This window comes from Corvus brachyrhynchos, unplaced genomic scaffold, assembly GCF_000691975.1.
Source record: "Corvus brachyrhynchos isolate BGI_N302 unplaced genomic scaffold, ASM69197v1 scaffold258, whole genome shotgun sequence".
In the NCBI taxonomy this organism is placed as follows: domain Eukaryota; kingdom Metazoa; phylum Chordata; class Aves; order Passeriformes; family Corvidae; genus Corvus; species Corvus brachyrhynchos.
In genome coordinates this window covers 1,008,924-1,021,864 of record NW_008240122.1, presented here as the reverse complement: position 1 = coordinate 1,021,864, position 12,941 = coordinate 1,008,924, and the positions used below count along the sequence as shown (strand labels likewise).

Genomic DNA, 12,941 nt, shown 5'->3' with positions numbered 1-12,941 from the left:
AGCAGGAACTTCATCTTGCTTGTGTTAGGTGTTGGCTGAGCATGCTTACCAGCTGAGGCACTGAACCCTTGACACTGAATTTGTAAACTCTGCCACTGAAAGGCATGAGACGGGCAGCAAGACAGACAATCCTACTTCATGGTAGCAGTTCTGAATACATACAAATACAGAACTTTCAGTATCTGTAAAAACTTTAATGACAAAAACCTCAGAAGCACGTAAGTTTTCAGATGTCTCATTTTATGAGCAGGGACTGTTAAACCATCTGTTTATGGTAACATTTGTTCCTTCCCAGTGCACCATAAGAATCTGTATTTGCAATCAAGTCATTCTTCACTTATGTCAGCACGGGGCTCTCTCAGGAGGGAGGAGGGAAGAGAAGATGGCATCAGTGAAGAGATATATGAATATATATCTTTTATATATGAAGATATAAAATGATGCATACAGAGCATGAGAGGAACAGGTGCTGAGAATTAAACTGTAGTATGTCATCCTAGGAACATACACTAGGAATCCCTGCTCCTCTGACCACCTGCCTTCTACATTACCTATCCCCAACCTCATATACCAGAGAGCTCTTAGCTTTCACCAAATATTTTTATTTCTTTCAACTGCTACTCCCTATGCAACAAATCTACCTTGTCCAGAATCTCCCACTGCCTCTCAAAATTACCCAAAGAAACTCACTTTCTGAAAATATACCAGAAACACCTGACTCTTGCCTACCTAGTCATGCTTATCAGAAGGATGTCTACAAAGAACAACTAGGAAGTCTAGGCTGTAACAAATGCGTGTCATATGTCACCCTTTTTTCCCCCAAACCTGTTTTTTCTTAGGGTGAGTCCTCAAATCCCACCTCTGGCCAGTGCTGCATACAGGAAGCTGCTGTCTGCTAATGCCAGCCTGGTACCAGGTTGAAACCACTGTTCCCCATAAGCCAAAAATTGGGCATACCCTGTTACTTGTTGGTACCCTACTCCCTCAACATTATCTCAACCAGCTTGCCTGCTTCTTCTACAACATTTAATAACGATCCTGAAAGGAGAACGACAGGACGAACACTTCCCATTACACTACTGTGCCTACAGGAAAGTCACTAGTTCTCTACACACAGATTAATAGTTCTCAGAATTTCTTCCTGCCAATTATTTAAGGTCCCTACACACCTACAAGTGTATCCATGTATCTGTTATGAACATAGGAAAAACAAACAAGAGTCAAGATAACAGTACAATAGAAAGAGGAATTACCAGGAAAATCCTAGTCTATGCATTCAAATAACTTAATTGTGGGATTAACAATTCAGTTGTTTTAAAAAACACACCAATGAAATCGAAGAAATGTGGGTCTGAAGCAATCTCTAAGTCATCCAACATTCTACTCAAAGCATGACTGCCACCCACACTAGAGCAGACCAGCCTTGAATTTGTCACCAAGGATTGAGATTCCACAACCTCACTGTGTGAAACACAGCGAAAGGCTGCAATACAGTCCTGGCAAGAAGGAACACTGAAGACTTCTTGCAACACCTAATGAATTTAAAGCGACTTCCCTAACACTGAAGTTACAGGGAGGACACATCCCAAACTACCTCCTGAGTCTAAAGAAAAAAATACAAAAAGAGAAAAAAAACAACCCATTAATTATTTTTTTAAAAACTGCCAGCCCAGAATCTACATAAAGTAAGAAACAAAAAGCTATTCTAACATACACAGGAAACATATGAACGACCAATCTTCAAGGTCTATCTTTGAGCACTACTACACCTACAGTCTCTAAAGCCAGGAGTGCAGTTTGCTGGAGAGAGTTATACCAGAGAGCATCTTCACATATTTACACATTTTAATATATACATATTTATATATCTTTACATATTTACAAAACACAGCCCAACAATGCAGTATTTTTCAATTAATTCCCCACTGCAATACTTAACATACTAAGAGCACAAGATAGGTTCTATGTCAGTATTCAAAATTTTCACACAAAAAAAGTTGAAACCCACATCTACTTCATTCAGTTTTATAAAAGCCAAGTACGGCCATACAGAAGCATGCAATCTCAGTACTAATGTAATTTATCTCCTGACCACTTACGTTGGAGTTGGCGAAGATTGAATTTGAGTTGGCTACAGAATATTCTGCATTAGTCAAGTCTTCATTGCTCTAGTAAAAGACAAAAATTGTGTTCAGAAATAATATACTCAATGAAGCTTATCTATGTCTAATACACAGCAATGCTACTTACCGATTTACTACTAGGTCCATGTAGAAAATAATTCAGCGCTTGTGGGTCCCTTAAAGGGAGAAAAAAGATAAAGAAGTTAACACTTTTTGGAAGCCCTTTCTACTAATGAGGCTAATTTAACTAAGCCACATACTGTACTCATATAAACCAGGTTTCTAATAAAAACACATCTTTCATTGAATCCAACGCAAAGCTGAAAGTTTATATCATCTGGGGATCTGTGTTTCTGTATCAGCACAACTTCCAGATGCTGATCGTATCTGCTGCCATTTTAACAAGGCAAGTAATAAACTATGTTGATCACAAAATTTTAGTTGCACTCTATTTCCCTTCTGAGGGTGTTACTCATATTCTCTTAAAACATGGTATTTTATGGCAGCACACAGTACAAGACCTAAGGAATATACTACCACCAAATAACATGAGAACTAACACAGGTACCACCTCTTCTACAGCTAAACTATAATGCCTTGTTTAGCTAGCATCTAATAACAGGGTATTTACAAACCTGATTCTCTGATACGTTCTCTGTCACCTTTAACACAAGTTAATAAAAATTTATGATTGCCAGAGTAACAGTCCCCTCAAGAAGAAGAAGTGGCACCTTTTCCAAGTTAAATCAACCATAGGAATAACAGACTAATATTACAAATTTCAGTGTATTTAATTAACTTAGCACTAGCACTAAATAAAACTCATATTAAAAATGTAGTCTGAATGAATGAGAATAAGTATCAGAAATTCAAACAAATACAAATACATTAATTTAAGTGTATGTATAGACCAAGTAAAAAGAATAAAAGGCTGTGTTACATGGGATTATTCTAATGTAACAATTAAAGAGTGTTTCCCTAAGCATAAAGAGTAAACTGACATGGATTTCTTTGATTTTTAAAACATGTTTATTGATTAACAAGTAATAATAAAACATTTTTTAAAAGCAGGAGATTCTCATGTAAAAAAGCAGTAATTAAAAATGGCTCCTTCTTGCTTGATGGTCCTAGAAAAGAAAGAGGCATAAAGTTAAAGATCTTTCAGATTCACATCTACTCTTCTAAAAGGACAAACACCCGTCTACTCCTCTTTTTTTTGTTTTAAAAAACAAATTGTGTTCACAAGTTTACAAAAGGCATGTTAGACAGTACTTCACAGGGACTTTATGGTACTACTATGCTTACAATATTGAAGTGGTTACATATATTTTAAAATAAAAATGTCGTTTTCATAGTAGATTTCACTGAATTTCAAAAATTAAGCAGCACAGAACTCATGATCTCATATAGGGTTCTATTATGCTTATGAATTTTATCAGTAAAATAAGCAGGCCATTTAATACTAATTACCCTCATTGTCTTTCAGTTGTGCAAAATGCAATTAAAAATTAAGAACATTTCATCATCTTAAATATTGTGTTTAGTAAGGAAGGAATTCTAAAAGGCACTTACCAAATCACAGATCAGATGAAAAAAAAATTGTTTTCCAGTCTTCTAGACGCTTAAGACAGTAATTGCTGCCAGCAGCAGGAAGAACACTGTAATTTTTCACACAAACACTCATCTGTATGGAGAGCACTTCATTTTCTGGACCACCTGTGATCTTGTACCAGGATACTCATGATTCGTGCTCATGACAGAGCACTTAACTGTCCCATGATCATCTTTACGTTCCAAGCAGTGTTTTCATATGGCCACAATCAGCAACCTCGCACAACAGTTACTTCACAGAATGTAACCAAGCCTTTACTGGCACTGCTTTTGCTACAGCATCCAGAGCAACCCTCAAACTGCAGCAGCCACTGTGGAGACGTTTTGGTTTTTCTGAAGTTACAGCTCTCACTGGTTTCACTGGAAGTTTTCAGGTGTGTGAGAAAGGTAAAAAGTCTGTTTATTTCCTACACTTAAGACAGTAAAAAATGCTTGTATGAACGGGGAATGATCTTTTAACAGCAGGTATGAGACCGATGTCAGACTAATTTCCAGAAGAGTATGAACAAAGTATTGTGCATGAAAAGCTCAATTCCCTTCTTGTGTTTTCAATGCATTTATAGCATATTATCTGTTCTTGAATACTGACGAGGATGGTAGCCAAAGGAAGGCAACTTGTCACATACACAATCCACACAAAACTTGCTCATGTTTCAGCTATCCTAATTATTTTCGGAGATTGCCATATAGAATTATAAAAGCTCATATAAATCTGTTATGGAAATAAGGGAGAGGGGGGCAAACAAAAACCCCAACAACCCACATGACCATTCAAAATCACCAATTTTATTAAAATGAAGTATCTTTGACCAAAATGCTGGCAAATTCTTGTGAATACACAACAGTACAGAGCTATTCTTTTTTTCTAACATTTAGATGCAAACGTGTATTATTAGTAGAAATGAAATATTTACGTATTTGTAATTAAGAAAAAAAAACGTTTCTTTTCCCTTAAAATACAAGCATAGTATTAATAAATCATCTAGTTCCACCAACTTATCTAGTTCCACAAAAAAAATCTGAGATCTTTGGGGTTTTGATTTTAAAAAGTTACTTGCAGTGAAGTTTGTAGTAACGTCCCTAACATCCATGCAGTAACATGCATCAACACTGATCTGGTATTACTGCTACCTGAGAAGAGAATCCATTCTCCATGAACACACATTGCTTAGCCTCCCCTGAGGAGAATGTCAGCAAGTGGACTGTCAACTACTAACCACCAGGATTGAAGGCCTTGCAATCCACACATCTCCACGTGGAAGAAATGAAGAATGTCTACTCATTTCATTGCAAGTCACCTCGTCTTTAGACAATACTGAGATAGAATCATCTTCTAGAAGACGATTTTGCAAAATTATTATTCCCAACTTTTCTGCAATAATTACTTATGGAAGGAAAACTTACCCAATAAGATCAAGGAGACAGGATTCATCATCGTCATCATCCATGACAACTAGAATAAAGAAGGAGAGGATGGATATTTGGTATGTATAACGCAAAAGTTTGTTTTCAACAATACCAATTTAGACTATCTCAGTATTTTTTATTAAACAATTTATGAAGTTGATAGCTGTCTACTATTGACAAAGTTCTTAAGTAGACCTGCACCTTCTACACATGTCTGCTGATTTATCTCAAAATCAAATTCAGTCACATGCAAAAATTTATAAAATCCCATGCAGTGTTTTACCATTCAGGGGGTTTTTAGAATTTTAAATCAAAGAAAGACAAATGATTAAGCAAACTGATTAAAAGGAATTTCTATGAATTCAAGTAGTAAAAATATCAACACAATGCAATCTAAGAGTCCAATTAAAATGCTTCTATAGGAAGTGAGTGAATAACCAAACCCTACAGAACCTACAAAGGCTGTTACACATTAGTGGCTCTAACACTGAGCAGCCAAAAAGGTAAATAAACTTAGGTCAGTGTCATGAGGATGCTGCTACAGTCTAGAACCAAAACTATAGCCAAGACATGACTAAGCATTAAAAGAAACAGTATTTTCTAACAGACCTTTCTTAGCAATAGCTAAGTGACAATGTGGCCATTTCAAGTTTCTCCTCAGCAATATTCAAAAGTGTACTTAAACTTTGTTTAATAAATAGTACAGAGTTCTGACAGTCCTTTTAACAATGGGTAGGGAGGGAATTTATGTGCACTGCCCAAACTGAGGGCAACTATCCAATGCAGAGCCTTTTTAGCCTCACAGTGTCACGACCACCAACTCCTTCACACACTGCCTACTCCATCAGGTACTGCTGCACCAAAAACACTCTCACACTCCCCTCTCCCCTCCAACTGCTGTTCCTTCAAAGCTTCTGGTTGCACATTCTGGGCTCTCCTGTTCATCATAACTCTCAGAATATCATCTCCCTTGTCCTTGTCAGTAACTCTCAGGACCATCCCATCTAATCCCCAGTTCAATTATCAACAGATGTTAGCATTTCCAAAACCTCTTGGTACCCTGGCTTCCTTTAAGTTATCCAATCTCATCTTTACAGTATTTTCTAATCACATCAAGTTGATCATTGCATTCCATGTTTGTTTTTTTCTCAACTTCCCTTAAAAAATGTGCTGTCATACTTATCACTCAAATGTTTTAACACAGTTTTGGCTTTAACTCATTGTCTTCTCTCTCTTACTTCTTGCCAAATAGAAACTTACTCTCCCTGACCAGAGATCCACATGAATCATTCCTCATCCTGATCTCCATAATGATTAAAACAGAGAAGGGGCTGAAGCACCTGCTATACAAGAGGCTGAGACCACCAGGACTGTTCTGCCTGAAGAATAGAAAAGTGTGGGGGAATCTTTATCTTGTGTATAAATACTTGGTGTGAGGGTATTAAGAATACCGAGCCAAATGTTTCTAAGTGGTCTCCAGTGAATGAACAAGAGGCAAGGGGCACAAATCAAAATAAACCAAAAAGTCTATGTAGACAACAGAAAAAACTTTTCTTTTATGAAACTCTGAGGGTAGCCAAATACTGGCCCAAGTTTTTCAGCAAGGTTATGGACTCTCCATGCTTAGAGATGCCCAGAACACAGTTGGACCACAGCCTTGACCTGCCTGCTCTGACCCTGAGCAGGCTGCTCTGGTAGAGCCTCCTCTGAGCAGGACAGGGGATAATGTGATCTCCAGATATTCATTTCCACCTTGGCTGTCCTGTGATTCTGTAACCTCTTTCCTGAAATTTTTCTATACTCCACTGGTTCTGAAAATAGCTTATACTGTAGACTAGCAGAGGGTACCATGTCCTCTATACTGCATAGCCTTATTCAGATTTTTTCTTTCTCTGTGCTTTAGTTTACAGTGAGGGTGAAGGAGAAATGGAGCATATGCCAGTATAAGGAGCATTCAGTATCACCTCTCTGGGAGAACAGAAAAGCAAAGCACAGCTATCAATAACTATCTCAATGTTGACAAAAATCAGCATTCATGAGGTGATTATGCACCTTAAGAAAAGCAATTTCTCCCACAATTCAGTATTCCAGCTGCTTACTCTTGCATAGAGCCACCAGCTTGAGCACTGATACTGCAATTTAACGATAAGCAAGTGGCATGACATAGTATGATGTCATGAAATTTAAATGTAAACTTGTGTTACTAAGATCAAATTAATAAGCAACTAGCATTCTGCTTTAACTGTACTGGTAGTACCACTTACAGAAAGCTGTTATTTCCTCTAACTGCTGAAAGCATACCCATGTCTCAAGGTTCCAAAGTCTCCCAGCTAACCAAAAGCAAAAATTTACCGTGAGTCAAAATTATCTTTGTTTCCACACTGCAAACCTACTTTTGAATATCCCAACCCATGTGTCTATGGCAATACTGACAGCATTATTAAAACACAATAAAATGTCTTTTCTTTACATAACCAAATATGCTCTGTGATTTTATTACAATAAGCGTTCACCATTAGCAGAAGTGACAATACTGAACTTTGTTAAATTAATACTCCTGGAGGTATTAAAACAACTGACACAAATTAAGATAAATTTGTTCAGTTCACAGAATTCTTCAAAACTTGCATATAATGATCAGAAGGAAAATAAAATGCATGAAAACACTGATGTGAGAAAACCCCAATGGTAATACATAATCTTCACTATTAGACCCTTTATCTAAACATACACTTGGCTTTATTAGATAAACGTGATACAAGAAAAATCTATGCAACATACCGTAAATTCCTACCATTTTAGGACAGATAATAACCCCCAAAGAAAACAGCTGCATTTTTTATAAATACCAAAAATCACAACCAGTTCCCTTCAGAAGTGCACCTTCTTAATAAGCTTTAACAACACTTTTGTCAGCACTAGCAGAATTCTGTCACACATGAAAAAATATGTCACCATTTCATTTTTTAAGGCTGGTTTACCAAAGAGCTCACCTGTGTAAAACCAACACCAAGCTTTTATACAGCTGATCAGTGCTCCATCACAGAGCCACTTAACCACACACAGCTCTCACTACATTCAAAAGTTGTTCCAATGAGCATTCACTGCCTAAGGGGCTTCGCAAAAACACACAGACAGATCACCACCGTCTCAATATCCCCACAAACACGTGTAAGCAACACTGCACTAACAGGATGCTGCATGGCAGTGCTTTGTGAATTACCACTGGAGCAATGTGCAATTTAAACAGACTCACAGGGGTATGTGGTCTGTGAAAGAACCATCAAGATCACAGCCAAGTCATAAACCTACCTATTTAGACCAAAATCTGTTCCTATTTCACCATACATACCAAAGACGGACACAACCACGTAACTGCATGCTGTGGTTTAACCTGGCAGGCGGCTGAGCAACCACACAGCCACTTGCTCGTTCCCCCAAGTGGAATAGGGGAGATAATCCAGTAAAAAAGGGTAGAACTTGAGATAAAGACAGCTTAATGTGACAGAAAAAGAAAGGGAAAATAATAGCCATGATGAAAGAATATTCAAAAGAAGTGATGCACAATGCAATTGCTCACTACCTGCTGATGCCCAGCTCAATCCAAGCAATGGGCCATCACCCTCCAGCCATTTCCCTCCGATTTTACTGTTCCACATGATGCCAAATGGTATGGGATAACCCTTTGGTTAGCTGGGGTCAGCTCTGCTGGCTGTTTCCCCTCCCAGCTTCTTTCACACCTCCAGTCTCCTCACTGGTGGGGTGCTGTGAGAAGCGGAAAAGTCCTTGACTTGGTGCAAACACCGCTCAGCAACAACTAAAACATCAGTGTGTTATCAACATTATTCTCATCCTAAATCCAAAACACAGCTACTAGAAAGAAAACTAACTCTACCCCAGTCAAAACCAGGACAATATCCATCCCCTTATTCTATACCAATCTCATCATGCCCAGGTCCCAGACTTTCCAGTACATCCCAAATAATCACAACCACCTTTCCTGTCTTTTGAGATATATGCAGACATATAGGCCCATAGTCTATGTGCCATCCTTCTAAGATGTCCACTGAGTTCACTTAGTCCAGGACTTTAGGCTCCATCTGTCATATCAGTCTTTCAAAGAGAAAGAGATGATATGTGGTGTTGGGATTACTACCTGCTGAAGTCTGGTTCCATCATCACTTCACTTTGCTCAGTTTCATCAGCACTCATTCTTCATTAATATGAGTAATTCTTACTGCAATACCATAGATATGGCATAAAGCAACCAGAGTAGTGATGAAATACAGTATTATACAGCAATTAATGTCATCATGGGTTGTTCTCACCCAAAATCTAATCCCCTTGAGTATACATTGGACTTTCCCATCCTTCTGCATTACCCACTGAGTACATCCAGGTCCTTAAGCAAATGCAATCCCATGGATGGGTTTGCCTTTGCCCAAGACAGGAACAACCCAGATTGCCCTCCACAAAATAAGTTTCTATGTGCACTATAGGAACTTTATCCCCTCCTACAGTATATGAAAGTTTTGATTGGGCAGGTCCAGCCAATTTAGCAGATCCCTAGCATTAACTAATCAGATGGCTACTGCTAAATGGATATCCCAATGTCTGAATGTCCCAGTACCTCTTGCTCTCAGAGTGGCCTTTAACAGTCCACTGTATTGTTTGATTTTCCCAGAGGCTGATGCATGATAGCAAAGATGATATATCCAACTCTTTGGCCTAGATGCCTATGAGGTTGTTGTGGAAATGAGTCCTGTATCTCCTGTGGTTTTGATGTGCCAAATCCACAGTCCAATAAACCTGGTAGTCAAACCTGGTAGTCCCCTTCCTTTACCCAGCTGGAGGCAGGACCCCCTAGTCATAAATACTGGTCACAGTATTCATTACTACTTGCAAATACAAATAAGCCCCCTCACTGGCGGGGCAGTACGAGAAGCTGAAAAGGCCTTGGCTTAGTGCAAGCACTGCTCTGCAACAACTAAAACATCAGTGTGTTATTCTCATCCTAAAGCCAAAACACAGCACTGTACCAGCCACTAGGAAGAAAATCAACTCTATCCCAGCTGAAACCAGGACACTGCAGGTTTAAATCTTTTTAACTGACGCCTGTTTTCAACACGGATTACCAAACGATTAGTGCCCTATTAATTTCAGGAGAGCAACAGAGGCAGTGCCAAACAATCAGACAGAGTACTTGCACACCCAAAAGCAAATTCACCCAAAAGTAGTCATTCAGTCTGCTTCGAAAAGAGGAATTTGACCAACACATGACCTTGACACAGATGATCATTTAAAAGTGTGTTAACAAAAGTAAGCCTGTCCTGTGGAATTTTCCTAAAGCATTTTCTACAGCACAAGTGATAGAAAAGCGTCACTTTTCTTGCCAACTATCTTTTTCTGCTTTTCTGTCCTCCTCACTGTTTATTAACAATACAGTGGCCAAAGCAATGAGTGATGTATGAAATGGGTATAAACTATATTAAGCCAGGAGAGTTTGAAAATAAAACTTGCCAAAACGAGGGGAGTTAAGAGTTATGAAGCCTAGAACAGTGGTCTTCAAAGTGGGGCGTGTGCAAGACAATCCAGTGGGGTGCAAGAAGAAAGTATCAAAACTTCAGTACTACATGAAGTTTTAATATACACACATATACTTGTGTATGTAAATAAATATACATATAATGGGGGTGCATGCTCAAAAATCTTACCAATAGGGGTGTGCAATCAAAAACATTTGGAGATCACTGGCCTAGACCCTTAAATATTGACTCACTTCTATATTTGAATCAGTCTTTGAAGACTTCAGCCAGTGGAGGCTCTAGGCGAGGCTTGGCTGGGCCATTGGGGCCCATCAACGCCTTCAGGGCCCTGCCAAGAGCCCACGCTAGAGACAGCTGGGGAAAACACACCTTGGGAAGAGTCACACAACTTGCTGGAGCACTGTTACAATGTAGCCTAGCAATATCTAATTATCAAAACTGGTCTACAGTGTCTTAAAAAAAAAAAAAGCCACAAAAATCTGCTTATAAGAAGTAGGCCAAACTCAGCCCTGCTAGTGCATCCAACTAATTTACAAAGGGCAATCCTCACTAATTAGCCACAACCCAGCACAGATATTCCCTGTAGCTTGCTACCACACCGGCAAATATAGCATAGATTTCAACTTGGATCACATGTACTTGTGCAAGAAGCCCTGCCTACCCCTTTCAGGAAATAACCAGAGTGCCCTTTATCACATGCTCCCAAACAGAATAGGAAAGAAGTTGAAAGTAATAAAACTAACAAGGAAATCCCAGCTATGCAAGCCAATCCTCTGGGAGACTCTTATTACTTGGCCTTAAAGCCTCTGCCTTCATTTCAACACTCCGACCTACTACAGAGCAAAGAGCAACGAAAGATGAATAGAGCAGTCCTGCCCTCCTCTCATCCACTTTCCCTGGATCAGCTCAAGGCTTTGAAGAGTCATCTGGAACAAAAAAAATCTGATAAAATACATTGATCTGTTTCAACTTAGGATGAGCAAGATTCTTGACTGGTTCTGGTTTGCCACAGGGCTACAGCAGTGCTGGTGCCAGCACAAGAGAGGGGGAAGGGAGCAGTGCTTCAGTCAGCTTAAAGCAAGTGTGGGGCTGCAGCACACATATGAATACAACCGACGCACTCACATTAGCACAGCGCAGGCAGCGGTCCAGGGCAGTGATTCCCTTTCCATCAGCACTTATGCTGAAATCTCTGTTTGGCTTTTACACATACACACAGTTCTTAAAAGAAATACAAAACAACGTGAAGGAGTCCAACAGAGTGCAAGTCAAATCCTGTGGTCACATGAAGGAACTGCCTTTCTTCAGCCTGAGCAACAGAAGGCAAACCCAGGTGCTACCTGCAGCCTGCTAAAAGGGGCACTAAGATGAGCCAAGCAGGTCTCTTCTCATCAACACACAGCAAGACACGAACCAAGGGCCAAAACACGTAACACAGAAAATCCCAACCCGATGCAAGGAAAAATGTTTACTAAGAAGAATGTCCAAGCAAGAGGGTGGAATCACCCTCTTCGGAAATGTCCAAAACTCAAATGGTCCTGACCAACCTGTTCTAAGGGTGAAGCTTGTTCTGCTTACAGCAGGGGGCAGGGCCAGGTAACCCCTAGTGGTCCCTACCAGCCTAAATTTTTAACCAACATGCTACACAACCCATAGTATCATCTAACACATGCAGGTTCTACAACCTGCAGCGTCATTAAAACTAGATTTGCCCGGAAGCAGTCCAACTATTCACATATGCTTCATATACTATCCGTATTCTAAGAGCTGTAAGCACTGGATTTTAAATTTACTCAAGCTATATTCAAGCTTGCCACAAAATAATTATTTTCCTTTCTCAAAGTCACATAATTTCATACAGCCTTAATAGATCACTTCAGATACAATGCAATAAACCACTATTTTCACTTTCTGCAAAAAGCACAAGCTAATGGATAGCTTAGAAGAGCAACATTTAGAGCAATCATTTCCAAAAGGTGTGATATAATCAATATCAAAACCTGGTAAGTAACACGTAAATAAATTTATCTGCAAAACCGTTGGAAAAATCTAGACTTAAAAGTTTTGTGCAAATACATGGGATCAATCCCTGACTGGCAGCATGACTCCTGAGAGTGAACACTGACCTTTGGAAATTGATGCTTCAGAGCAAGGTAACGACTGCTGTAGCTAAACCTTTATAATGGGAGATAAACTTGCACACAGTAACGCACATAGCACCTGAAGCAATTACTGTTGTCATTATGACACACAC

General features: G+C 39.2%; 1 protein-coding gene across 6 annotated transcripts in view; it reads right to left on the bottom strand.

Annotated features, from left to right (window-relative positions):
* The window catches only part of GLTSCR1L (GLTSCR1 like), a 36,926-nt gene that overhangs the window by 15,554 nt on the left and 8,431 nt on the right, over positions 1-12,941 (bottom strand). For 5 of the 6 annotated variants that reach the window (XM_017744823.1, XM_008641698.2, XM_017744826.1 and 2 more), the window contains 3 exons: positions 5,139-5,187; positions 2,251-2,299; positions 2,100-2,168 (listed from right to left, as the gene is read on the bottom strand). In XM_017744823.1, coding sequence (XP_017600312.1) covers positions 2,100-2,168; positions 2,251-2,299; positions 5,139-5,182 — 162 coding nt within the window. In that variant the 5' untranslated portion in view covers positions 5,183-5,187. Of the gene's footprint in view, positions 1-2,099; positions 2,169-2,250; positions 2,300-5,138; positions 5,188-8,134; positions 8,258-12,941 lie in introns of all 6 variants that reach the window. The other variant, XM_017744825.1, reaches the window with a different exon arrangement.